The 24,466-nt window shown below is 38.7% G+C and overlaps 1 protein-coding gene across 2 annotated transcripts in view; it reads right to left on the bottom strand.

The window, feature by feature from the left end:
- Positions 1 to 4,484: 4,484 nt before the first annotated feature.
- PPM1F (protein phosphatase, Mg2+/Mn2+ dependent 1F) overlaps positions 4,485 to 24,466 on the bottom strand; it is a 28,655-nt gene continuing 8,673 nt past the window's right edge. Inside the window, exons 2-7 of one of the 2 annotated variants that reach the window (XM_054844261.1) lie at positions 22,341 to 22,474; positions 17,542 to 17,741; positions 16,731 to 16,919; positions 15,426 to 15,569; positions 14,337 to 14,430; positions 4,485 to 13,185 (exon numbers count right to left, since the gene is read on the bottom strand). In XM_054844261.1, coding sequence (XP_054700236.1) covers positions 12,812 to 13,185; positions 14,337 to 14,430; positions 15,426 to 15,569; positions 16,731 to 16,919; positions 17,542 to 17,741; positions 22,341 to 22,474 — 1,135 coding nt within the window. In that variant the 3' untranslated portion in view covers positions 4,485 to 12,811. The remainder of the gene's footprint in view (positions 13,186 to 14,336; positions 14,431 to 15,425; positions 15,570 to 16,730; positions 16,920 to 17,541; positions 17,742 to 22,340; positions 22,475 to 24,466) is intronic. The other variant, XM_054844262.1, reaches the window with a different exon arrangement.

The following is a 24,466-nucleotide window of genomic DNA, read 5'->3' as shown; positions in this document are numbered from 1 at the left end:
AGGGTGGGACAGCGAGAGAGAGAGAGGATTACATTTTGCTTTTAAACGCAGACTCCAATGCAACAACAAAGCCTGCCTACACTGTTGAACTTGACCTTTGCCTCAACTGCAATGATTCGTTTCTTCAGCAAAAAAAAGCCCTGAGAGTTCAGGTGACTGATACGATACAAAGGGGGAATTGGCAGAGGCATTTCAGCATCTAATTCATTCTCCCATCTCAAGTCCCTCAATAGCTGGGGTTCAACAGGAGCAGTGCTAAAGCAGCTGTGCTCCAGGGAGCCTTTTGAGAACCAACACTGAGGACACAGTACCTTTAAAGACCAATGACATTTGGCCAGATAAGTCTGTTAGAGAAAACTCTTGACATGCGTCCACACTTCAGCCCATGGTGGTCATTCCAGCTGCTGGAACAGTTGTGTGGAATTAGCTGCATCAACAGAAAGCAATTGGGTGAAATACCTGATGTCAGTGGCTCAACTCGTGTTACCTGTGCCTGTCTGTAACCCAACAATTAGATCCATCGTTAGCAGCTTGACTTAATTATAACTTAGAACTTTTTCAAGCATAGACTTTGCACAAGATTTAAAATTACTATAATTAATTATACAGAAAGCCTGAAGTGTCTTCAGTTCCATTGTTAAATTTTTTTTCCTTTCCCCACACTGACACCAGAACTTGGTTTCATAAAGGAACTGGGTTCTAGACTAAAAGAGAGGTATCTATTATAACCTGATAAACACACAGAGAAATACTTTTTATATCTTATGTAAAAGAGAAACAAGACTTCAGACTTTTTTTAATCTCAACAAAGAGATGCAAAAAGGAATATTCTTCTAACCTAGACTGGTTAAGTCCCACATTCTTTACATGAATGACTTATTTCCTGCCTCCCATGTAAAAGGCTTTTTGCACTCTCCCCAAATTACTGCTGTTGGCCATTATCAGAGATCTGGTATTGCACAGCTGTACCCCAGCCTGAACTTGAATTTTAACCAGTAAAAAGAAAAATGCAGAATTAGTGCCAGAAACACTGCAACTTCTTAAAAGATATAGGGAAGGAAAGTATTATTATGCAAAGAAACTTTCCCACTCAGCTTTCCAGTGCCTACCTGTAAGACGAAAATATTATGGGAATGACATAACATGCAGAGGGCTCTTTTGAACAATTTGTGGCCATGGGCAACATCACGTATCTATCTTTTCCTAGTGCTTTTTATTTTGCTTTGGCCAAAGGAAAGAGGGAGCCCTCTAGGGGTAGAAACACAAAGCCCTGAAGGAGTATTCAGACACCTGCAGAACAATTTGACTTTTCCATACTGAGACCCTTCTGACCTACCTTCAGATAGGAGGAGTTTCCTGTCATGGGCAACGGCTCAGAAGCCGAAGGTCTATGCTGAAAAATCAGGCTGGGTAGAAGGAGGCCACAGGCTCTTTCCTGGAAGTGTTTACTCTACAGCCTAGAATATGATGTAGGAAGTAAGTCTCTTTTCTATCGTTTGTGCAATCTTTTTCAGGGAAAATAAGAACATCACCAAACTACAGACTGAAGTACTGTAGCTAGACTGGCCCACCACAACATAGCTAGAATTTTTTCCTTTAGGCTATGCAAAAAATTTTTTTTGCCTCACTATATGCCTCAAGCATACAATGAACTCTTATATAAAATGAGCAGGTTTATGTTTGTCAAGGCATGTTCAAAATATTTCTTTCCAAGAGCTACTTCTATTTGAAGGCTGGATAACAGCTGCATCATTTAAACATTTAAATATTTTCACATTCTAATGAGAACTTAACAATTCTTTCCAAACAGCTCAACATAACAACATGAGAATGTGGCAAACCCAAATTTCAAAACATTTTAACTCGGTAAAAAAAAAACCCCAAACACACAAACCAAAACCCAAACACAAAACCCCAACAAAATGCAAGTATCAAAAAGCATCTAGCAAGATATTAAGAATTAGTTGTAGTGCAATAGGTAACAGAATTTGTTAGATAGCCAAAACAAAACAGTTCAAGGACAGCTTAACACTTTGAAAAAACAAGTTTGGTTGTTTTGGGTTTTTTGTATAAGGGATGTTGACTGTAAGACATCTGCACAGCTACATATGCAAAACTACATTATCAGTTTGGTGAAACAGGTAAATACCCATTACAGTCTCCACACATAATTTACAAGCAACTTTCTGCATGACATATTCAAGGTTATGCTTGATTTGTTAAAAAAAAAAACCCAAACCAAAACGACAGTAACATGAAAGCCTGTCATCTCCATTAGTGCTATCCGAATACCAAACTTGATCTAGATGCAGAAAATGTTTTGACTTGGCCCTTGCCAAAGAAGGGAGACATGTGAAGTCTGCATTACTAAAGGAGAGTCCATATTTCTTAAAGTTCTCCTAGTTTCTGAGGAAGTACTTCTGCTCACTCCGCTTCCCAGGTGTAGATGACAGGCATTTCCAGACTGATCTGGTAGAGCTGAAGAATTAATTTCTGCATAGCAACCCCCAGTAAAGTTTCCTAGAGAACTTGGATGAAACCAGCAAATACTAGTCAAGATAAACTGAGCGGCTCTACAAGAATTAGATAGCCTTCATTTGTGTTGTAACAGTCACTAATTCAGGCTGAAACAGAAACATCTCCCTCATCACCACTGTTATTTCATTACTTTCTACAGTCTGGGAAATGAGTGGCTACAGATTTTACAGCACATTGTCCGCAAAGAAACATACATCAAATGGGGGTGGTTAAACAGGACACGAAAATTTGTTATTCCTTGCTCAAACAATTGAGGTGGATAATCCTTCTGTGTCATGAACCCCATCAATAGCATCTAAGTTTAGCTTCATGTAGCTTTAAATCAAAGTTTTACATTCATTTCCATGGGCCTATTGATTGCTTCTTGCTCAAACCCACCAGCAGCAGAGACTGCAGATGACTGATATCACAGAGCAGAAGGTTGGCTATGAGCCCCATGTTGAACACATGGTCTATTGGAGATCTGCTAGATAAAAAAGAAAACATTCATGAGTAAGATAGCACAGCCAACAAGAATCAGCAGCATCTGAATTTCACCTCCTACTAATCAAAAGGAGACAGTAAAGCCAATGTTGGGCACCAGCAAGGAGAAACAATAGTGATGTCCACTCCTGTTCTCAACTGCAGCTGAAATGGGCTCAGATCTATAAGAAGACAGCACCCTTCGTTAGGAAGTACCAAAGATGCCTACAAGACACTGGAGTGATTTTGTGCTGGTAACAAGAGAGAGCTGAAAAGAATAGCTGTAGTTGCCTTTGGATTGTGGAGTTACCTGGATGATGGATTTCCACAGTTGCTTTACACAATCATGAAAGAACAGCAGCAGTTAGTTGTTGCTTATGCTCCCTGGTAAGCTAAGTGAATCATAGGCTAAGAAACTGCTGCTAAACCTAGTCAAGCAAATCCCCAACCTACACTTCTCTGAGAATTTGCTACTTTATTCTAGAGACTATTACAAGTGAATTTTCACCCCTGGAATTCTTACTGTTAAAAAAAAAATCCACAAAAACAAACAAAAAAACCTCCCACAACCCAAACCGATCAACCATTTAGAACTATGAAATGGAAGATATATTCCAGAGATTCGAGCTTTGATCTGAAGTAGGTCCAAGCATGCCCACAGCATCTTGAGCAGAATCTACCTGATGATCAATTATAGTTATCCTTATTTTTGTATTCCAAGAAATATCTTATCTGCTTCCCTCTGACACAGCATCGTGGGTTCTTGCTAGATTTTTATTTTTCTTCTTCACTAGGATAAATACAATAGTGTTTAGACAAACTGCACCTCTCAGATCCCTAAGACTGTTAAAGCTTGCTTTTTGTCGAGTCTCTTATCTCTGTCCTGTTCTCCTTACATCTTCCTTTCTTGAAGATATGAACACCAGCACTTCAGAAACAACACACAGATTACCTTAGCTTCCAAGCCATACTTATATTTTGAAAGTTACCATCCTTCTCAAAATTTCCTCTATGTTCTGTCGTAAATTAACCCTAACGTAATTCACTGTCCATCCTTCCACTTCAGCAGTTAAAGACCACTTCTGTAACAAGTATGCAAGTAAACAACAAATAGTCATGATCTCTGATCTCAGGATCTCGCAGTCTTTCAGATCATTATCCCATTACTGTAAGACATTAGGTAGTACACCAAACTGAACTTGCATTATTACTGCTGTTAGCTGGGAAAAAGAATGAAAGAAAACTTAGATTGAATCAATGACTTAGAGGCACAGAGTCCATTTCTGAGATGGTTTTAGTGCCATTATCTTTTCAAGTACGCATGCTCTGTGATCCCAAGGATTGTTTCCTTCTAGTGCTTCCACTGGTCTCTTTTCCTAGAAATGCCCTATGGAGGAAGGTAAGATTTGATGACAGGGTAACCACTCAAAGATGTGCAATATGACCGAATGAAAAATATATTTAAAAAGAGAAACAAACAATGCTTTGAATCACTATACTTTATTAATACTTCAGAAACATCAGATCCTACAGTGGAGAGTTATCCCCACCTGTTTCCAATCACTGCTTTGAAACAAGTTCTTGCAATATGCAAATAGATACATGAGGCACCGTGTGAATACAAAAGTGACAATACAAAAAAACCCCAATAATTAAACCTCATGCAATACATACATACATTTATATATATATAAAAATATGGTAATGTAGCATAACACACACAAGCACTATTAGAACAATCCATGTAAATGAATGTAAAATATGCATAGCATTTAACGGTCAATGACAATAGGTTTCTGATCTGTGCACAAAACCAGTCAGCTTAAATAAGAGTTTTAAGATACTAGATAACTGGTTAAGCCACAGCTTATAAAACCTGCTGCACTGCAGTTTTTCTGCTCAGGGTCACAAGTGCAGATTAGCATACAAAATAAATAAGGACTATGATTCTACAACACTTGGCTAACAACTTCTATTTTAAAGTCACTGGCCTTCTTACTTTCATTCAAGGTTCATTAGCCAACACAGTGGCAAGAAATGTGCCTAAAGCAACAGTTCTGCTCTTGTACTATTTTAATACTGATAAGAACACATATTTTTAAGTCAGCAGGAATAGTTACAGAGGTCTAACTTACCACTAAATAAGCACAGGATTGAAGTTATCGTACAGAGCAGACACTGAAGAATTACACTGAGAGGTTGATTAGCCACGTAGTATGCTGCAGTTACCAACCTGTCTGTTGAGAGAACTGAAGAGGTGAAGAAAGTTAGAAAGCTTTTTTCCCCACTCTAAACAGTGCAAATGTTTGAAAACACAAATGCAGAAACAAGAACATTTCTAAAGTCAGGTATTCAGGATGAGAGCTACTGTTACCTGAAATAAGCTTAAGTATTCTTATGGAATAACACGCAAATAACAGGATTTTCTTCTTACACATCCAATATCGGTCAATGCCAAAGACACAGCAGTTGTACTATCTTGTCTTCCTAGCTGACATAGTACTTTCTACACTCTTGGTGTTGCAGGCCTTCAAAGATTGGACCACATTCACTATGAACACAGGTGAAATTAAAATTATAAAGTGGCAACTAAACTGACTTAACAGCCAATGGAGTTTACAGTCTAAGAAGCAGCATTTTGGGGAGGGGGGGCTGACACAGTAAAAGGACATAAAAGATAGAAGAAAAAGAAAATTGGGAAGAGAGTAAGGAGGAGACAGAGCAGGACTGACTTTCAGAAGAGAAAGTTAAAAGTAGTTAAAGTAGTTTAAAGTTTTAACTTCAAGTACTTTTAACTTAAGTACTTTTTAGTGGCTTTTTTTTTGCCAGTATAAAGTTTTAACCCCCAACAAAACAAACATCTCACCATTACTAAACACACTGACAGGAAAAAAAAAAAGGAAAGCAGCTTTAATCATCCAGTATTAAGCAAAATACCCTTTAACAAAGTTAGAAATGGCAACATGAAAGAGAGGAAGTCATAGTATTTAATTGCCCTGAGAAGGTCCTCATAGGATCTCTCTAGTTTCCTAGTTATTATCTCTTTATCCTTAAATAAAGAAACCATCATTCCTTAGATAAAAAGATAAATACTTCCTGCAGGGACTGATGGTCACACCTTCCAGCTCCACTTGCCAAAGCAACAAACCTTCCACATGCCTAATGTATTGCCACACAAATGATAATAAACTTCAAGAAGTGATCTGCTAGATCAGGAGAGACTGATGAAGTTCTTGTGCATGGAAATCCAGAACCATTTAATCGTTAATAAGTTCAGTACTTGCTATATTAATTTCTCCTGGAAATTAGTAATCAGGCTTAATAGTTGAGAGAAAATTCAATAATCATAATCTAACTAGTCATAAAGCCCAGATACATTCAGCTCCTTACAAAGTTAAATATATCTTCTCTCTTCACATAGAAAGCACTTATCAGCAACAAGACGCGAAACCCTGTCTGAGAGGAGTTTGTTAACAAAATAAAGCAAACATTACAAAGCAGCCAAATGAATTTGCTTAAAACAGTGGTTTTAAGCTGACAGTACACTGCCAGCTCTTCTAGGTTGCTTTTTTTTACTCCATTGTTTGCATTCCAAGAAGCTTGAAAACATTTCTTTTCCTATTGATTTTGTCCTCTTCTGTTTGACAAAAGATGCATCTTGCTAAATTTTCTATGCTGCCAACACAGCTGTCTTTTGTTTATTTTTGTGTGCACCAGCAGCAGCATGCACAGCTTGGAAAACACATTAAACTAGCAACATTGAACAGCTTGTAGGGAAGGCTTGTGAGTGTTCAGGCTCTGATGGGTCACACCAAAATAAAGGTTTAAGTGATTCTCTGTAAGATTTTGGTTTCCTGTTCTATTCAGAGATAAGGTTATCACAAGAGCCTACCAGTTCATTTTAAGGTAATATTTTAAAAGTGTCTGTGACAGATAGGTGTTCAGATCCAGTCACTCCCTCATGTCTCCATTTGATTACTTTTAAGCTGACATGACTGATATCGATAGAAATAACTTTAGGTAAAGTAAAATCAAATAAATATATTCAAAACAACCAAAGCATACGCAGAAAGTGGCTAGCTTAGCTGTTAGAGCTGTCAACACTGCAAAACAAATACTCAACAGGACTGGCTGGTTTAGTGGCTCGATTTAGGAAAGTGGGGAGCACTAGCCTCTTGGTTTTGGTGCTGTCAGTTTTAAAGGTTATGACTAGCTTGGCAGAAAACCCATTGCTTTCTAGCACAACTATTCAAATGCAATCAGACCTGCTATAAATGTGTTTAGAGAGAATAAATAACGTAGCATAGATCAGGAAGCTTTGCACTTATTTGAAAGCTCATTTTTTCTCACTCTCCAACCCTTCCTGAATGACATTTTGTCCATCAGGAGTTGTTTGCTCCTCAAAAATGGGGAATGGACCATTATTTCCGAGTAGGATTTTGTCTGATGGCACAGGCCCAATTGCAAAAGGGACAGTAATAGAACTAAGCAGGGAAATTTAATTCAGGCTTAACTAGAGCTAAATTATATATGAATCATCTACAAACTGCTCTGTTGTGGCTAACATCCCCCCACCTTCTCCCTAAAGCATTTGCTTGATACTTCAGTACTATAAGAACAGAAATAGACCATGTCTGGTGCTGTGCATTAAGTACCTGCATCCACAAGAATACAAGTAATTTAACCAGAGTCTCATTTACACAGAGAGTGGAGCTGCAATCTTAATTTAGACTTTAAGCAGCTTAACTGTCTATGCCCTTTAGAGATTAAGGGCATTTGCTGGTTACCTTTTGTGCAATGCCAATTAGAAATACCTACGTTCCTCAGCCACTTGTTTGGAAGCACCTTTTTGTTATTTTTTAAAGGATTGTCTGGGAGGGAAGTTTCAACCCCAAACAGCTGCTTTAAGCTATGAACTGAAAATGGGTTTTCCACTGCCGACAGCCAACTTATCTCCAGAATTCAGAAAGCAAGAGAAGCACTATTCCCAACATCCAACAAAAAAATGGAAATTTTACTGGCTTTTCATGACAGAGAGCTAATAGCACTGGAAATGCTTTTTAAAAGAGCAGTATACCATCTGACTTTGAATTCAGATAAGTGTCTATTAAATGCTATTAAAGTCATCACTGTGATTAACACTATTCAACTGCCAACTCTGCTGTAACCACTCCGTGCCCAATTACTCATCTTATGAGAGCTCACCAGCCGTATCGATTCATTAACACACTTCATGGCATTTACTCATGGTAGCAGTTGCACAGTGACCAGTAACTGCATATACTGAATGCTCCCTCTTAGCACTATCTTACACATAAGGATGTTTAGAAAAATCCATTGTGGTAGTATTAGCTTCCAAAACAGTGTTGAGGGGTCACAGTAAGTCACCTCGGATGCTTTTATTGTGATTCCTTCCTTGGTTGTTTGAAGACAGTTACCACATGTAAGTTCGCCTTTTTAATGGGTGTGTTTCTAATTCTTTGAAGCAGTGACATTTGTAGCTCTATTTTCCAGCCCACTTCCTTTTTAAAATAGGCATTAATAATACTTAAATGCATTCCTGTCTCTCTTTCACTCCTCCATCACTCAGAGGGTGGATTTTACTTAAAATCTGTTCTGTACTCTGTTCTAAAAAATTTCCTGCATTTCTGTCCTCTGCATTCTCAGAAAATAATCCAAACCAACCTCCCAAACATAATTTGTAAATTTGTAATCTTGTTTATGTCAGACCCAGAAGTCTTCACTGTCCCTAGGTATGTTTCTTTGTAGGAGAGGGCAGGGTAGGGAAGGGATAGAAAGGTAATAGTATGAATTACCCACAAGTAAAAGAGATGTTGGATACCCATTAAGCAGAATGATTAAAGCTAGTTTTAAAGAATTTAAGCATGCTCTGTTTTAAAAATGCAGGCTCCTTTAAGGAGCTATTTTTCTGATGCTGGGTGCCAATATGCAGCAGCAGACATTCATTTGGAGTCTAGTAAAATATGAAAATACTTTCATTTTTCATTGAACACTTCAGCTAACTTCTACAGCTTCAAACATTTTGGCTAGACTCAAGAATTGTTTTTGTGGCAGGCCCATCAGAAAGACAAGAAGGAACAGGCAAACTAGTCAATTTGTCATTAGCTGATCTGACATTGGTGGACAAGTGTAAGTATATTGTAGATGACACCAGGAAGGCCCAAAGAGGTGAGAACAATCTCTCACCAAAACTACATACTATTTTTAACCAAAGGAGGGAAGGAAAACAGAACAGCCAACACCACCAGAAATCCACAGATGTTTTAAGAGGAAAGATAAGAAAAGCTCATGTAGCAGATTAGTACTGTAAATTCAAAACATAGCACCATTTCATATTTTGGACTATTTAAGTCAACTTCATACCTTCTGCTAGAACTCCTTCCCCTCTCCTTACCACCCATACTAGTGACACTTCTTGTAACGGTATTACGCATTATAGCTGGCAGCTTTTAAAAGTGGTATCAAGGTCACAAGTGAAACAAAAATTGGAGGTTGCCTTACCATCATAAGGATAAGGCCATCCTGATGACCACTTTAAATAGAATTTTAAAAGTGCACTTCCAAAATCCATACTTGCATCCTGTGTCATACTTTCATTACTGATTTAACATCAAATTGAAATGTTGGGTTTTCAGTTAAAAAAAAAAGTTTCCATAGGTTTTCATCAGGCTGTCAAGAATAGATAAGACATCTCCAAAACCAATTTTCCCCCCAAATAGTATTTGGAATTTTACCGGAGATGACATAGTAAGACTTGTTTATTCCACTGTTCAGACACGAACTGCCATTTTTGAACCAGTTACAACTCCTTTAGACCTGACCAGACTTTTTAAAGCTAGTAAGAAGTCTCTTAAAATTAAAGATATATTTTTTATCCCCACTGAAATCTATATGAGTTCCCAAAGACCACTGCTATCCACTTACATCTCAAAGAAATGAAGCACTAGGCCATTCAGAATGAAAACATATATACAAGGGAACAGCTTCTCAGAATGCAGAATTTCTTCCCTAGAGCATAGCTTGAGAATTAATTTTTTTTATTACCACAGACAGCTTTCTAAAGGCCCATTTCACTTAGGTCCCATAAAAAAAAAGAAATTACCAAATTCAAAACAAAAAAGGATATTCTACCATAGCTGTAGGTATCCGTTGAAAGACTTAAAACTTTGTTTCCTCAGTAATGCAAATCTGCCCCAAGAAGACTGAAATAAAAGGATTATTTACAAAGAATTTGGCTTGTTCAGTTCACATCATGTTTCAGGAAATTTGGCAAATTTCAGAAACTAAACCGTACTATGAACTTACCAACATTTCACACCTCCCTTCATGAATACAATAGCTTCTCCTTCTCCTGATAAACTTCAGATAGCAGTGAAATCAAACACTTCTGTATGATTCTTACTACATTAGTTATGAGAACTATTTCCAAGACAACAAGAGGCACTAGTGGTCATCAGAATTTAGCATGACACTGAATAACTGTGTTAGAAATCAAAGAGATAGGAGATGGTAAATACAAAGGAATTACTACGCTAGTCTAAAGGACAATAGGGTTTATTGGACTGTGTGGATCCGATGGCCTGGCACATCGGACCCACAAGAGCTTCCTTAACTGAAGCAGGTTCACTACAAAAATTACCACCTACTCTACCAGGCTGCCATCACAGAAAGCCTTCCCCACATATTTTAGGACAGCAAAATGTTGGATGGAAAAGTGCTTACAAGCTTCTCAGAGGAAAAGCTCTTGTTGCATAGCAAAACAACGAAGTCGCTGTCTGAGTTGCTATGTAATGAGATGGTAGCTCACTGAGGAGTTTCTGTTAAACCATGCGATTTTCCATAGTAATTCAGCAAAAATCTCAGGTCGCTGGGGTAACTGCATTGCCCCACATTAGGTAACGATTCAGAGACACTACGGACATAAATAGCACTGCTCTGTTCTTCCTTTTAGCCATCTCAACTCTTCTACCTAAATTTCCTCCCTAAGCAATGTTAATGTTCAATGCATTTTAATCAACAGGACTAACATATTGCAATGCCATGCGCTTCTAAATTAGGCATACAATCTTGCTGCCAGATGTAAAGCACTTCTTGTTTAGATACAGAAATTACTAACACATTTACCATTGAGCCTTCAGATCTTGTGGAGTCCTGCTAGCCAGGCGAGACAAAACACAACCAGAGGCTCCAGCATGTAATGGAAGTAACAGTCACACAACAACATACACATTCATGAAGCTTCTTTCATCCTCACTGTAGCTTCACATCTCCTTATTAAGTTATTTAGACTCAAAAAGTTCATGAAGTATGGCCAAATTAACCATCTATTAATCAAAAACTGTTACTAAACTGTTTCCAGTTTGTGTTATTAAATTTTCTTGTGAAGGTCAGAAGTGTATTTGTTTTTAAATGACAGTCATGATGACTTACATTGTTACTTTATGATTAACTAACTAGAGCTTTTTGCTTGGGCCAGGGGGTAAGTCACAGTAGTTATTGTGAAGCTTTTACTACAAGCCACAAGATTTAGCAACAATGAAAAAGAGATGTTTTCTTGAAACCTAGTTCCCACTAAAATCATTCACAAAAAATGAAACATTTAAGTGCATTAAACATTAGTATTAATGAAATAAAAAAGTCACATTTTAAAAACACTATAAACTGGCTTACCAGAATATGATAGGAAGCCAGCAATACTTGGGTGAAATATTTAAGGCACTTGAGGGTAGTCAGTTTTTAAAACCAGATAATAAAGACACAGCCACTTTAAAATTCTAATTTAAATAAAAACCACCATAAAATAAAGTAACACTGCAAAAAACTCCTCCAACTGTAAAGCTCTGTAAATAAACAAATAAACACTTAGAATAAAAATAAAATTCTCATTTGTTATAGTACACAAAAAAGTGGCAGAAACAGAGCATATTTAACTGCTAGAGCACACATACTGTAAAGATCTCTCTCAAATACAACAATAAGGGTCCTTTCTTTTCAGGTTGCCAAATAGCCAATAAAGTGTTTGTTAGGGAGAAATAATCCAGTGCAGTTAAATATTGGATTCCAGTTTATAAACCAAAGCATCCCAGAAAGCAACTGATTTTGTATCGTTTTGCCTGGGATATTTCTAGTTAGGTTTCTTGCTCTTTTTCTGAAGAATTCGGTTTCATTTTCTCCTCTCCATACACACAGAATTAAATGTGTCTGAATAAAGAGGCCACATCATTCTTGTAATATCATCTTTGGTACAAAACACAAACAACTTACACAGCATAATGGTGTCACCCAGTCTCTCGCACACCAAGCCTGTTCCTACAGACTACACACAGTGACAAGCTTTTCTGTGATGGTGACAGCTTCTCTCCTCCCAATCTCCAAAGTAACATCACAATTAAATACAACATACAGCATTCTTTTTAAGCGCTACTTTAAATTTTCACTCAGAATTCACAAACAGGTATTCTCACCCATTAGCTTATACATGTCATGGTTTCTTACCACTTCCAGGGCAGACGGATATGACCAGCAGCCCTGGGACATACTTTAGAAGTCTGCTCCCAGAGACAAAGTAGCTGTACAAATCTCCACATCTGCTCAGTGTTTTTTGAAGGGAGGGGAAAGGAAGGAAAGGACAAATGGGAACTCAGTAAAAGGAGTCTTGCCTTTCTGTTAAATGTTTGTCCATTTGTCATTTTTCTCCTGACACATTTTGCCTATTTTATTAGAGGCTTCTTCAGTGGAAAGCAGTTCCTTACGTGAACTTATTTGAACGTTCTGGATTAAGCAGATTTTGTCACTGTGTGGCTGCTGCCTCACAGCTGAGGAAATTAAAGGGTGAGCTCCGAGCATCATCACCAGCCCCAAGGCTCTTAGGGTCTCTGAGACAGTCTGCCAAGATGTCCTGAGGATCCCTCAAGAACACCACCAGAACAGTGATGTTATCACTGGATCCATTTTCCTTTGCAGCAGCCACCAGTCTTTCTGCTGCTTTGAGACCCACTCCTTTGGTTTGCATTAAATGATCTAGGACCAAGTCTACAACCTCGTATGGCTTGATAGCGTCAAAGAATCCATCACATGCTAGGAGCAAGTAATCTTCAGAACCAGTCAGCTCAAATGAATCTCCATCTGCATCACCAGAGATGTAGGGTTTCTGACATATGTCACCTAAGATAAACAATCAAAACAAAGGCTTTATTACTTCAAATGTAAACAGTTACTTCTTCACCCACCAACTGCTTTTACTGTCCTCAAGGACAGCTAGATCATATTCCAGTGGTACCTAATGCAGAACAAGAGTGCTGAAAAGCTAAGGAATAAGCATGGAAGGCCTTTGTTTCTTTATGAATACTTGGAATCTACCTAAATCCAGTGGGTTTCTAAGGAGTTACTCTAATTCATGCTTTCCTAATTTTGAAGGGAAACTAAGGACATTCTTTCAAAGTTTCTTCTTTCTGAAATATATTTGTGCAAGGAGATAGTCAGGCCTTCCTTTTGCAGGTATGCCTCGTACAGCCTTCAGAATGCTATGAAAATAAAATTTTTCTTAGCTACTCAGATACACAGCACAATGCCATAAGAATCTGCTCATTGTGTTTAATTGATCAGTTTCATATGGACATACTTATTAAACATGGATTGCTACTGATCCAAAGAGTATTATACAAATTTATACTAATTTGCTTCCACTCATACATTACAGTTATCTACTGGACTTCCCCAGGGTCTTTCCTCTTTTTGCCCTAATTGGTGAGTAACAAAGTAAGCTTGTTTAATAAGATTCTGGAATACTACAATTAAAATGCCCTAAATTGCTGGATATGTGCGATTTGACGGAGGATGCAGCAATCTGACTTGAGAACTGCAGTCAGGAGAAAGATATATTAATATTAAAATGCACAAAAAAACCCCACAAAGCAGATATTCAGACACATTTAAAAAATCTAGATGAACATTTATTACTTCCTCCACTTTTACAAATTAAATATTCTATGTTTGTTAAGCTACTGTAGAACACCACAGTATCAGAGACATTTACAAGAAGCAAAAGACATAGAAGTATAAAAGAATGAGGACTGTTATGACCAGTTGTAAAATAAAACAATATTCTATGTTTATGGTAAATCCAGTAAGATTATATAGCTGCAAGCTATGTAAGTTATACAGCTGTAAGCTAGCCTTATGGCAAAGACAGTAAGAAGGGTTTACTATTTGGTCGATGCTGAGTAAAATGTCATTTACAGTAAACATACAGTCTCATGTGGTGTGTTTTAATCAAATTTAATCTCAACTGTAGTAATTCTGATGGTTTATCTTACCAATCGCTCTGGAAACGGCCAAGGTACCATTAACCCGCCAGCAGTCCATATAAGTTACACAACCACCCAGAGTCTCAATGCGTGCTCTCTCATCCTGAAAAACAGTAGAATACAATTTTTATACTGAAAGCCTACCCATGGCTTACTGACCTTCTTGTCATCCAATAAAAGGGGAAAAGAAGACAAAACCCAAAACCAAGAGCTGCTTCAGCTTCTGTATTTAGACTATGAATATAGCAAACACACTTATCAGAATCTAGCTTAGAAACATGCACTTAAGATTACTGAAAACAACCTACCTACTTACCAACCATACCATAGTTTGTCCAGAAAAAAGCAGAATTCTTAATTTTTTTGTATCATCATGTCATGTTCTTTTCCATATGAATGGGTACCCCTTCCTGCCACTTCTTCCCATCCCATACAGCAATTGGCTAAATATATAAATATTTGGAATAAAATACAAGATAACTAGACTATGTAACAATAGCATTTGTACCGATACTCCTTTAACTATTCAGTTATTACAAATATTCATGCTATGAAGGCAAAGGGTCATGCAATGCTATCTAACCTCACAAGATAGTCATGAAATTTCATGTAATAAAATACCTGGCTATTTAAAATATATAGAAAATGCAATATACTAAGCCAGTTAGGCTAGTAGATTATCATTAGATTCTGAATGACAGTATAGCATATTATGACTTGCATTATGCTAACATTTTAAATAACTATTAATCTCAAATTAATAATGTTAATTTATAACAGGCACTTTTAAATTCAGACACAAAAAAATTCCTGTAAAACTCTTTAATTACTACAAATTTTGAAAAGATAGTTTGAGCAGGAACTTAAGTCAGAACTACCAGTACCATCAGTACTTTCAAGGGGGCATAGCTGTAGGGATCACCTTTTCAAGACATAGGAGCAGATGGAAAAAAAGAAATTGTCAGTTGTCTGAATCCTACCATACAATACACATAATTATGTAAAGCATCGAACACTTAAGAAGGTTTGATTCCAAAAGATTTCAAGAGAGATTCTGACAACACACACATGAGAAAAAAGAAATCAAGTCAGACTTACTTCTCTTTCTGGTTTGTGAGGTTCCATTAATGTCACAGCTTTTCCTTGCTGCACAAGCATTACCTGCGAGTCCCCTAGCCATGCTATATGTAGCTTGTTCCCTACAATCAATGCAGATACACCTGTTGTACCACTCCGCAGCTTCTACAGAAGAAAACAGGTATCTTAGGTGAATATTCAACAAGCCCTACTAGGTTACATGGCAATATTGTAAACCTAGGTTTAATCACATTTAAATACAGCAGAGTAGACCTGCCAATCATAATTCAGGTACCTGATAAAAAGATATCAGACAGACATGAAATAAACTATTTACATTTTCTAACATGCAGATGGCTAATACTACCTCTGTTATGTTCTTCCTTCTCTGCTATCAATTCCAAAACTGATCTAGGAGACTAAGACCTCTGTTGTTCAAAACACAGACACGCAGAAAAGAAAGAGGATCTGCATTTCAGTAGTATGAACATTTCACAAACACACACAGGTCTCTCCAATCCCTTTCACATTCTCCACTCTATCACTAGCAACTTCAGACACCTTGCTCTGCATACATCCCCTTATCCTTGGGTATTTAAATGAGGATGTCAAAAAAGGAGGACCCAACTGTCCTAGATTCCCTGTAAAGATTAGAGAGAGTAAGACGTCATTAAGATGTTGGTCCCTCTTTTGTATCTCATTGACAGAAATGAAGATATTAACGATGAATATTTCTGTATTCAGTTACTGCTATAACAAAAGAGTTCTCATTAAACTGTACAATAAACCACACTCCCATTATGTAGATTTGAAGAAAGAATGTTCATCATACTAACTTGATTCAAAACTGATCAATATGCTTAATGAACTGAAGAGTCTGATTTAAATCACAGAATACATTTTTCATCTTATAACCACCTGTGACATTAATGGTGGGACAAGAAAGAGGAAGATAGTGATCATATTATCAGAAAGAGAGAAGCCTCTTTTCCAGGTAAGAGGTAGGACAACAGAACATCTAGAGGCTGCCTAATTTAGGCAAAGAGGCAGCAGAGTGTTCTCTCAAATAATTGGTATGTCAGGATCATTTAATCCATTTAACACTTCTTTTCAGTCACTCATCTTGAGCTTGCAAGCACTGTCATTTTGTTTTTCCTCAAAAAAAGAAATAATTTGATCAAAGAAAACCTTTACACATAGCATAATTTCATAAAGAAGTCAGTGATTCAAAGAAACTGTACTGTCAGAATTTTCTGGATAATACCATGTTGTCCAACAGTTGTCAGTGTTATTTAAATACAACGGAATTAATCTCTACCCACTCACCTCTCTCTTGGCTTTGAAAAGAAACATTTCATCTGTCTTCTGGAAAGAGCATTTCAAGGCCTCAGCTGGATTCTTAACAATCTCTTCATGTAGCCCAACATTTACATGTAAATGGGTTGCTGAATAATTGGCAGCATCCACTCCACCATGGCCATCAAATACCGCAAAGTAAGCGCGATCAGTGTCATCCTTTTGCAGAGAGGGAGAGACAGGAAGACATGTAAGTGTTCAAAAACAAAATAGCTTGTAGACTGGTACCAGCAAGCAAAGATTCTTTATTCTGGGCTTTCTTTCATACAACGTTGCATACGGTTTAAGTCAGTTTATCAACGTGCAAAATGGATAAAATGGGTACTCTGCAGGGGAATTACTTTTCTTTGTTTGCTGTTAGTTATTTAATATCCTTGAAAATAACCTGGAATTGAAACAGCAGACAGCTGGTTACGTAGTCCCACTGCAGCTTCATTAATTGGCACTGGTACAACTGCTGCTCTTCCCCCTTCTTTTCTTAATATACCAGTTACCTCAGTCACAAGAACATTATAACTCCAGCAACTTAACATGAGCTGAACTTCCCGTCTCCCTGTACCACTTATGACATGAAATCCAAGGTCACAATATCATTCTTTATCAGGGCAGTATTTAGTTCCTAGCAATCTGAGTCAGTAAGTCCTTGCTCCAGCACAGACATGATAAATAACTTGTGGCAACAAATTCTTATCATTTCACAGACCATACACCACTAGGTCATTGTGTTTACAGGAACATTGAAAAACTAATAACTGGCCTCCTCAATTTTGTACAGACTTACTGATAAGCCAAACAGCTGATTGAACTCTGGGAGCAGAACGTGGCGGTCCTCCATCTTCCGTCGAGTGTTACGGATGGCATGGACGGAAACGAGCAGGAACCGCTTCAGCGGTCTCAGTGGTGGCAACTGCTTCTGCCACTCAAAGCAAACATCCCGAAGCTTGTTAAAGAAGCAGCGCTGCAACGACTCTCCATCCAGCACTGACAGAACAAAGACAAAACAGTAAGTTGTGCGCCCCATTTTCCTACATTACCCCATCCTTTGGCCTGTCTTTCCTTCAAGTTTCTTTCCTTAGAGCTACATATACACATTCAGCACTCTGCCTTTACAGGCTCTGCAAGAATTAAAATAGGCTCCTGAGAATGATGGGAGAGAAAGTTGCAAAGGAAAACAGTATAACATTAAGGATAAGAGCAGCTTCTTTATTTCCTAGTTCTCACTCAAAACAGAGTAGATGGTCATAACAAAGACACAAAAATCAGTCTGGCATATTAGACATAAATGTTATTATTATGTAAGTAAAATGCACAAGATATAGTGTTAGGAGTGGATCCCTACAAAAAAACCCCAAAAAACCCCCAAAACAAACCCAAAAAAACAAACCAAACCAACCAACCAAAAAACCCCCACAACATTAAGAGGGCAGAAAAGCCTTTAAAGATAAGAGATTGCTGTTGTCTTGGACACAAGGGTTGAAAAAAGCATTAGCCTGGCTTTGGGTTATGTCCTACTGAACTACTTCCACTGAAACAACAAGGAAGTCTGAGAATGTTTTGCTGAGGTCAATAGCTCAACTCATAGTTGAGCTGAACAGATTATAACTTTAAGCTGTTATCTTTATCTTTTTAAATACACATGGTTGTAGGAGGTAGAGGGACAGAAGAACACTTCCGCCACTTTCCTGCTTTGTCATTACAGAGCAGAACTGTAAACACCCACTGAGCATAGTGTGAAAAGCTCCAGCCAGACACTCAAATCCTTTTCTGGATAGGTCCCAAAGATCAATTAATCCAAACTTATTGTTCATCAGACCGAATGGTTTGGTGTTTGGCATTGTGTCTAGCTTTGCAATGCAGTCTTTCTCAGAATGGGTAATAATTTAAAGTTTTGTTATTTGATTAAGAACCTTGCCTCAATGCCAAATCAACTAACTTCAAAAAGCATTGAAAAGATCATCTATAGAGCAAAAATAATTTGCTGGTCGCTAATGTGCTTCCTAAAGAACTGCAGTGTGTGGAATATCTTTCCCATTTCTATTTCATCCTGACTCCCACTAACTCTGCTAGCATTAAGCCTTCTCAGAATTCCTTTTTATAATGCCTGGTTCTCAGCAACACTGGATGGCCAGCTTCAGACGCATCTCTGGGCCTGGAGAATTGAAAGCTTACATTTAAACACAGATCTTTGATTAGCAGTCACTACATATTAACCAAAACTACGTTTGGTTTGCTTAATATGCAGGTGTGAATGGGAAAGATATTAAAACCTTTAAACATTAAGTCATCCCATATACAAATATAATTAAATAGGACAGCATCTTAGACAACCTTGTCTACAGCTATTAGTTTATGTATTTGTAAATGTCTTGACTAATACTGACCAGAAGACTTGGACATACATTGCTGTTTAAATATTAAGCTTGTGAAATCTGACATAGAATTTAGTACTTTAACATTAGAAATTCTTCTGCAGTATAGTACATCAAACAGCAGTACTCATATAGGCACATGTACATACCTTGCTTTTATATAATCACTTCTCTCTCATTCCAAGAATGCTTTTTTGTCAGAGAGTTATTACTGCAATGCAGAGAGTCCATATTGTGCTGTAGCACAAGGAACATCTTTCTTCCTAGCTGTACAGTTAAAGTGATGTAGTAACAATTACAAGATAGGGGGGAAAAAAGTACAGTCCAAGCATGCAGAGAAATTAATGCCTTCAAAGTAGATATTCCTTGCTGAGATAAGGCAATGAAAGTACCTGAATAGTAAGCAGATTTCCATAATGTTTGATAGGGGAATGATGAATAGCAATTTGATCTAAATGACAATGGTGACACAAGAACGAAGAAACATAAAATAGACAGGAATGTATAAGATGGAAATTAAAGAAGGTTTCAACCATCAGAACAGGGAGGGTTCTGGGGCATTTGTCAAGCAGGAGGAGTGAGAGAGAACCTGAACTAGTTCAAGATGAAACTCATCCAAGGATTTTCTGACTTTGCCTGCACTATCTTAAAAGTAGACTCCAATCCTACATCTTTATAGCCTTTAGAGTAAAACAGCAGCATGAATTATTGTACAAGCGTCACTAGTATAATGCAACCATACAGAGTTCCAGGGACATTAGATGTTTGTGAGCAAGAAAATGTCCTTGTTCTATCAAGTTCTTCATTACTCATTGTTTCTAAACATTATAATTTCTTAGCCATTCAGATGAGCTTCGCTGACTGAAGGTCTGTGGGCCCAAGATTTTCACAAGACCCAGAACTAGAAATTATAATCCTAGGCTCATGAATACATAGCAGTTCACATCTTATATTACTGCTACAGTTCACCTCAAAGATAATTACATGAGAGTCAATGAAGACTCCTTCATGAGAGTGACTGCAAGATGCTCTGACAACCACTGATGACCAGTTTCCAGCTGCTTTGTGAAATATTTGTGCTGAAAACCTACATAATTGTCATATGTGGGTTACAATATGCTGTTCCTTATTTTCCTATAAAGGTTGAGTGATACCAAATAAAGATACGCTACTGGAGCACAAAGTCACAACGCAGTAAGATGCAATACTCTCTGATGTAAAGGAGACAATAAGGGAGATGCTTTTATGTCACTTTTGACAATGGGAGATCTTACCATATGACTTACGGTCATTGCTGCAAACGTAACAAACATACGTTTTGGCAGTGTTAGGTTTATGGTTGGACTCAGTGATCTTAAAGGTCCTTTCCAACTTAAATGATTCTATGATAATATAGTTTCTAGTTACAGAAGATCAGTACCTTGATCTCCTTCAGTTTCCACTGCACGAAGCCATGCTCTAGCTCTGCTGCCTGTACCTCTTTAACTGCTTACAATTACAGTGATCTAGTCACATAAAGCTCTTCTTTTGCCAGCTCCTCGTCTCAGGCAGCATCCTACTCCAGGTTCAGTTAGTTGCAGTGAAGATTTGTGATTGCTTACAGACCAATAGACACAATAGAACACGGAGTGCAGAAGCCAGGCACTCTGGGGAGACTGAACAGGCACCCGCGAGAATCTCTAAGGCCTGAGGAACGTACTGGCATGCTGCTTCTATACCGAGGGGCTGGGAGGCTCCAGCCCCAGCGAGCGGAGCCGAGCCGAGCCCAGCCAGGCCGAGCCCAGCCAGGCCGCAGCTCCGCCGAGGGGCGGCAGAGGGCGCGATCCGCCCCCCCGCCCCGGCCCAGCCGCAGCTCGCTCTCGCCTTGCAGGCAGTTTGCTGATGTCCCGAGGCCGCTGCTCACAGCGACTTGAATGCCGACTGCCGAATCATTTCTCCCTGCGCCGGAGGAAGAGAGCCAGGGCATGTTGTTTAGACCCCAGCCAAGCTGATATGAAGCCAACTCTTCCCATGCAAAGTGCTGGAAACTTGCTAAATCTCTCCAGACGTATGAAGGCTACAAACATTAAGGCAAGGGATGAAAGATTCAAGGTGCAGCAAGACTTGTGGAATGTGTTCCCCCTCCTGCCATCTCAGACTTGTAGGTGAACACCGAAACAGGCTTCAGGAAGAGTATCATATCCTGCCTATTACCAGAGCTCTGCTTGGAGATGCATCCTCTGGGGCACGCTGAACCACCTTTGAAGTCATCCCAGGGAAATGGAAGGGCGACTATTTCCCCTTACAGGATAGACTGGTTTATCTAAGACATCTCTCTTCTCCATCTTTATCTTTGACTCTGCCTGCATCCTGCTACATTTAAATTCTTGGCATTGGAATTGAAGGTTTGGTGAAGCCTAACGTTAAACATTTCAGTGTGTAAATGCAACAGGACCATCTGTTACACAAGGCTCAAACCCAGTACTCAGTCACCAAGGTCTGTTGTCTCTTCAGTTCACTCACACAGGAGAAAATGCAGGCATTGGGCAGAAGACACATGCATCAGGTTCTTCATCCCTCAGCATCCCATCTTTATGGGAGAGGGTGTGGAGAGAAGTAATCAATAAAGACAGATTATTGAGAAACTTGCCAAGAGAAAGATCTGGAGTTTCAAGACGTTGAGGTTGTGGAGGACCCAAAATCTGGTCCCAAGAACAGACAAAAGCAAGATGGATTATATAGATGAATTTAAGGTGTCAGCGTGGCCGCACAATAGCGGTTGTGATGATGCCAATGTCAAAATACAGGAGTAATCAGCTAAGGTCAAGCTACCAAAGAGAAAAGGGGACTTCAAAAATACAAGAGGTTATCAACTTAAGATATGAACTCAATTTAAACGAAGCTCTTCAATGAGGAAAAGTTCTTAACTAGTTCGGTTCAGGAAGCACAGTTGACAGTCATTAATAATTCTGGGGAAGAGAAGCTCTTTTCCCTTTCCAGAAAGCCAACCTACACGATCAGTCCAGGGCTCCAGACACCACGTTTGCATCTTGCCCACAAAAGCAGCATGGTTACCTTTCATCCCACAGATACCCAGTAGGAGAAAATAAAGCTCTGTTCACTGCTGCTTGCCAGACAGCCTAACCAAATATTCTGGGAAACATTTCAAAACACTGAAGTCTTCCAACAGACAGCCTCTGGGAAAACCACAGAAGGAAAAAAGCATACTTACAGGTGAACCTTTCCTCATCTCCTTCTCCCTCTGTTTCCACACTTTGCTGCTTAAATTCAGTCAAGTCTGTTCGGAGAAGTTCATCAACTGCAGCATGGATCAGCGATGCTGCAAGAAGTGGTGACACACCTCTGCTGGTAAAAGGAAGGGAAAGCAAAATAGATTTCATTAGTTTAAAATGAGCTACAACCTCACTGTTTATGGCTGGTGACCTCAATTAGAAAGCATTACACACAATCAATAATCCAACTTCATTAGTAAACTAGTAGAGGAAACCATATGTTCAATATTTATTCATACACATCTTTAGTAAGATATTCAGTTAGACAACTGCTTTCTCAAGAATGCAAAGAGGAAGAAGCGTATGAATCATGTTTTCAAACTGTTGCCTCACACTCCAGTCGCAGATGGTACCTCCTTCTCTTGAGCTCTCAGATGGGAACTGCTACCTTCAATTCTAGCCTCTGAACGCAAACATTTTGTTTCTACTCACTACACAACATTTCTTGCTTGCAGACAACTGTTTCACCACAGATAGTATCAGGATCTCTGTACTGTGGTATGTGCAAATCTCCAAAAAGGTTACTTAAGACTCCAGTTCCCTTCCCTCCACAAGAAAAGTCATGTTCAGTACTAACCTACAGACCTTTAGCACCCCGTTTCTCCTGGCTGGAAGTTCCCCAAAGAAATCACCCAGGAAGGAGATGCAGAGTTGGCACTGGGGACTAGGCTAAAAAGAGTCCAAGACTTGTGATTCGGCTGAAGCTTTTAGGTAAGCATCTAGAAGACAGTAACACAACATGACCTACATACCCTCTCCTTTTTACTCAATGCTTTACGCAAGCTACGTGTTTTATAGGAAGCACATACTTGCTATAGTGCTTTTGAATCTGTAAACAAATAAGCCCCATCCAACTTTAAAATGGGGCAACTAGAAAATAACTCTTTTATATTCACTATATTCCCATGGCAGGCACTAACAATTACAGTACATAACACACATACCAGACATTTTCTATGAGTACAATGAAGAATAAGCGTGGACATCCATAAAAAGCATTTTATCCATTGTTCATGGAGTGTTTGATACACACAAAGTATCAAGTTATACAACCAAAGCAAGTAACATATTAAGGCACCTGCAGCAAGTCAAGGACAAGACTTTGTTTTGCCAGGAAACATTTAGAAAGTCCTGCATAAAACTGGGTGGCTACAGCATAAGAAATGGTAGAAGCAACTGGTCTCTGAAGAGGTTCAGAGATGACTGGTTTTGTGCGTATAGAAGAGCTGGGAGGGGAAGACCGTGAGGTTTTAGATCCCAGTGACACCAAGCTGAAATGCATTTTGCCATTGTGTTCCTGAAAGAGAGGCCTTGTCATATCCTCACAGCCATGTACGAGTACCTCCTGTGGCAGCAAACAGAAAGCATTGTGTTAGTCAGCAGGCTGCTAACAGAAGCGTGTTGTATGCTATGCATTCTGTGGCAGTGATGGCCTACTTTAATGAGTCATTTCAGTACTTCAAATAGATGGCAATGTGTTTGCAGTCCTTTCAGTGCTAGCTGCAGTCACATCACAGCAAGGCAAGGCAGATATTGGCCTTTTTTTTTTTTTCCAGGCTAATATGTTTAGGGGAGTCAGTTCCTTTCCTACCCAAGGTAAAAGTAACAATGCCTCCTTATAATCACCCTGACGCTAACAGACAACCTTTTAAAAGGCCAGGCAAGAAACAAATCTGAAACAGATATGGCAAACCCTCCTAAAAATCCTGCTTCCTGTTTTTGTTTGTATACTTGGAAAAGAAAGGAATCTGAAAATACAAGCCACACAAACAATGTCAGATGCATAGCTGATGCTGCTGAAAGTCAGAAGCTTTAGTTAAAGTAGGTTTCAGCTCCAAGAACAGAGACAAAAAGTATTATGTGAAATAGCTATGCATTTAAATGCACAGTGAGAGCCACAGCTTCAGTCACCTTCAGAATTTCTCTGCTATGCTGAAGGAATAATTCAAATCTAGCCTGGGTTTCCAGTTCAGCATCAGAAGAGGGCTTAATGCTTTGATTTTAAACTTCACAGACTTCTGCTTTCCAGAGCCTGACTTGCTGAACTGAATCCATAAAAAAAGGC

This window comes from Grus americana, chromosome 16, assembly GCF_028858705.1.
Source record: "Grus americana isolate bGruAme1 chromosome 16, bGruAme1.mat, whole genome shotgun sequence".
NCBI lineage: Eukaryota > Metazoa > Chordata > Aves > Gruiformes > Gruidae > Grus > Grus americana.
The sequence above is the reverse complement of the archived record's forward strand: the minus strand, read 5'-3'. Positions and strand labels throughout refer to the sequence as shown.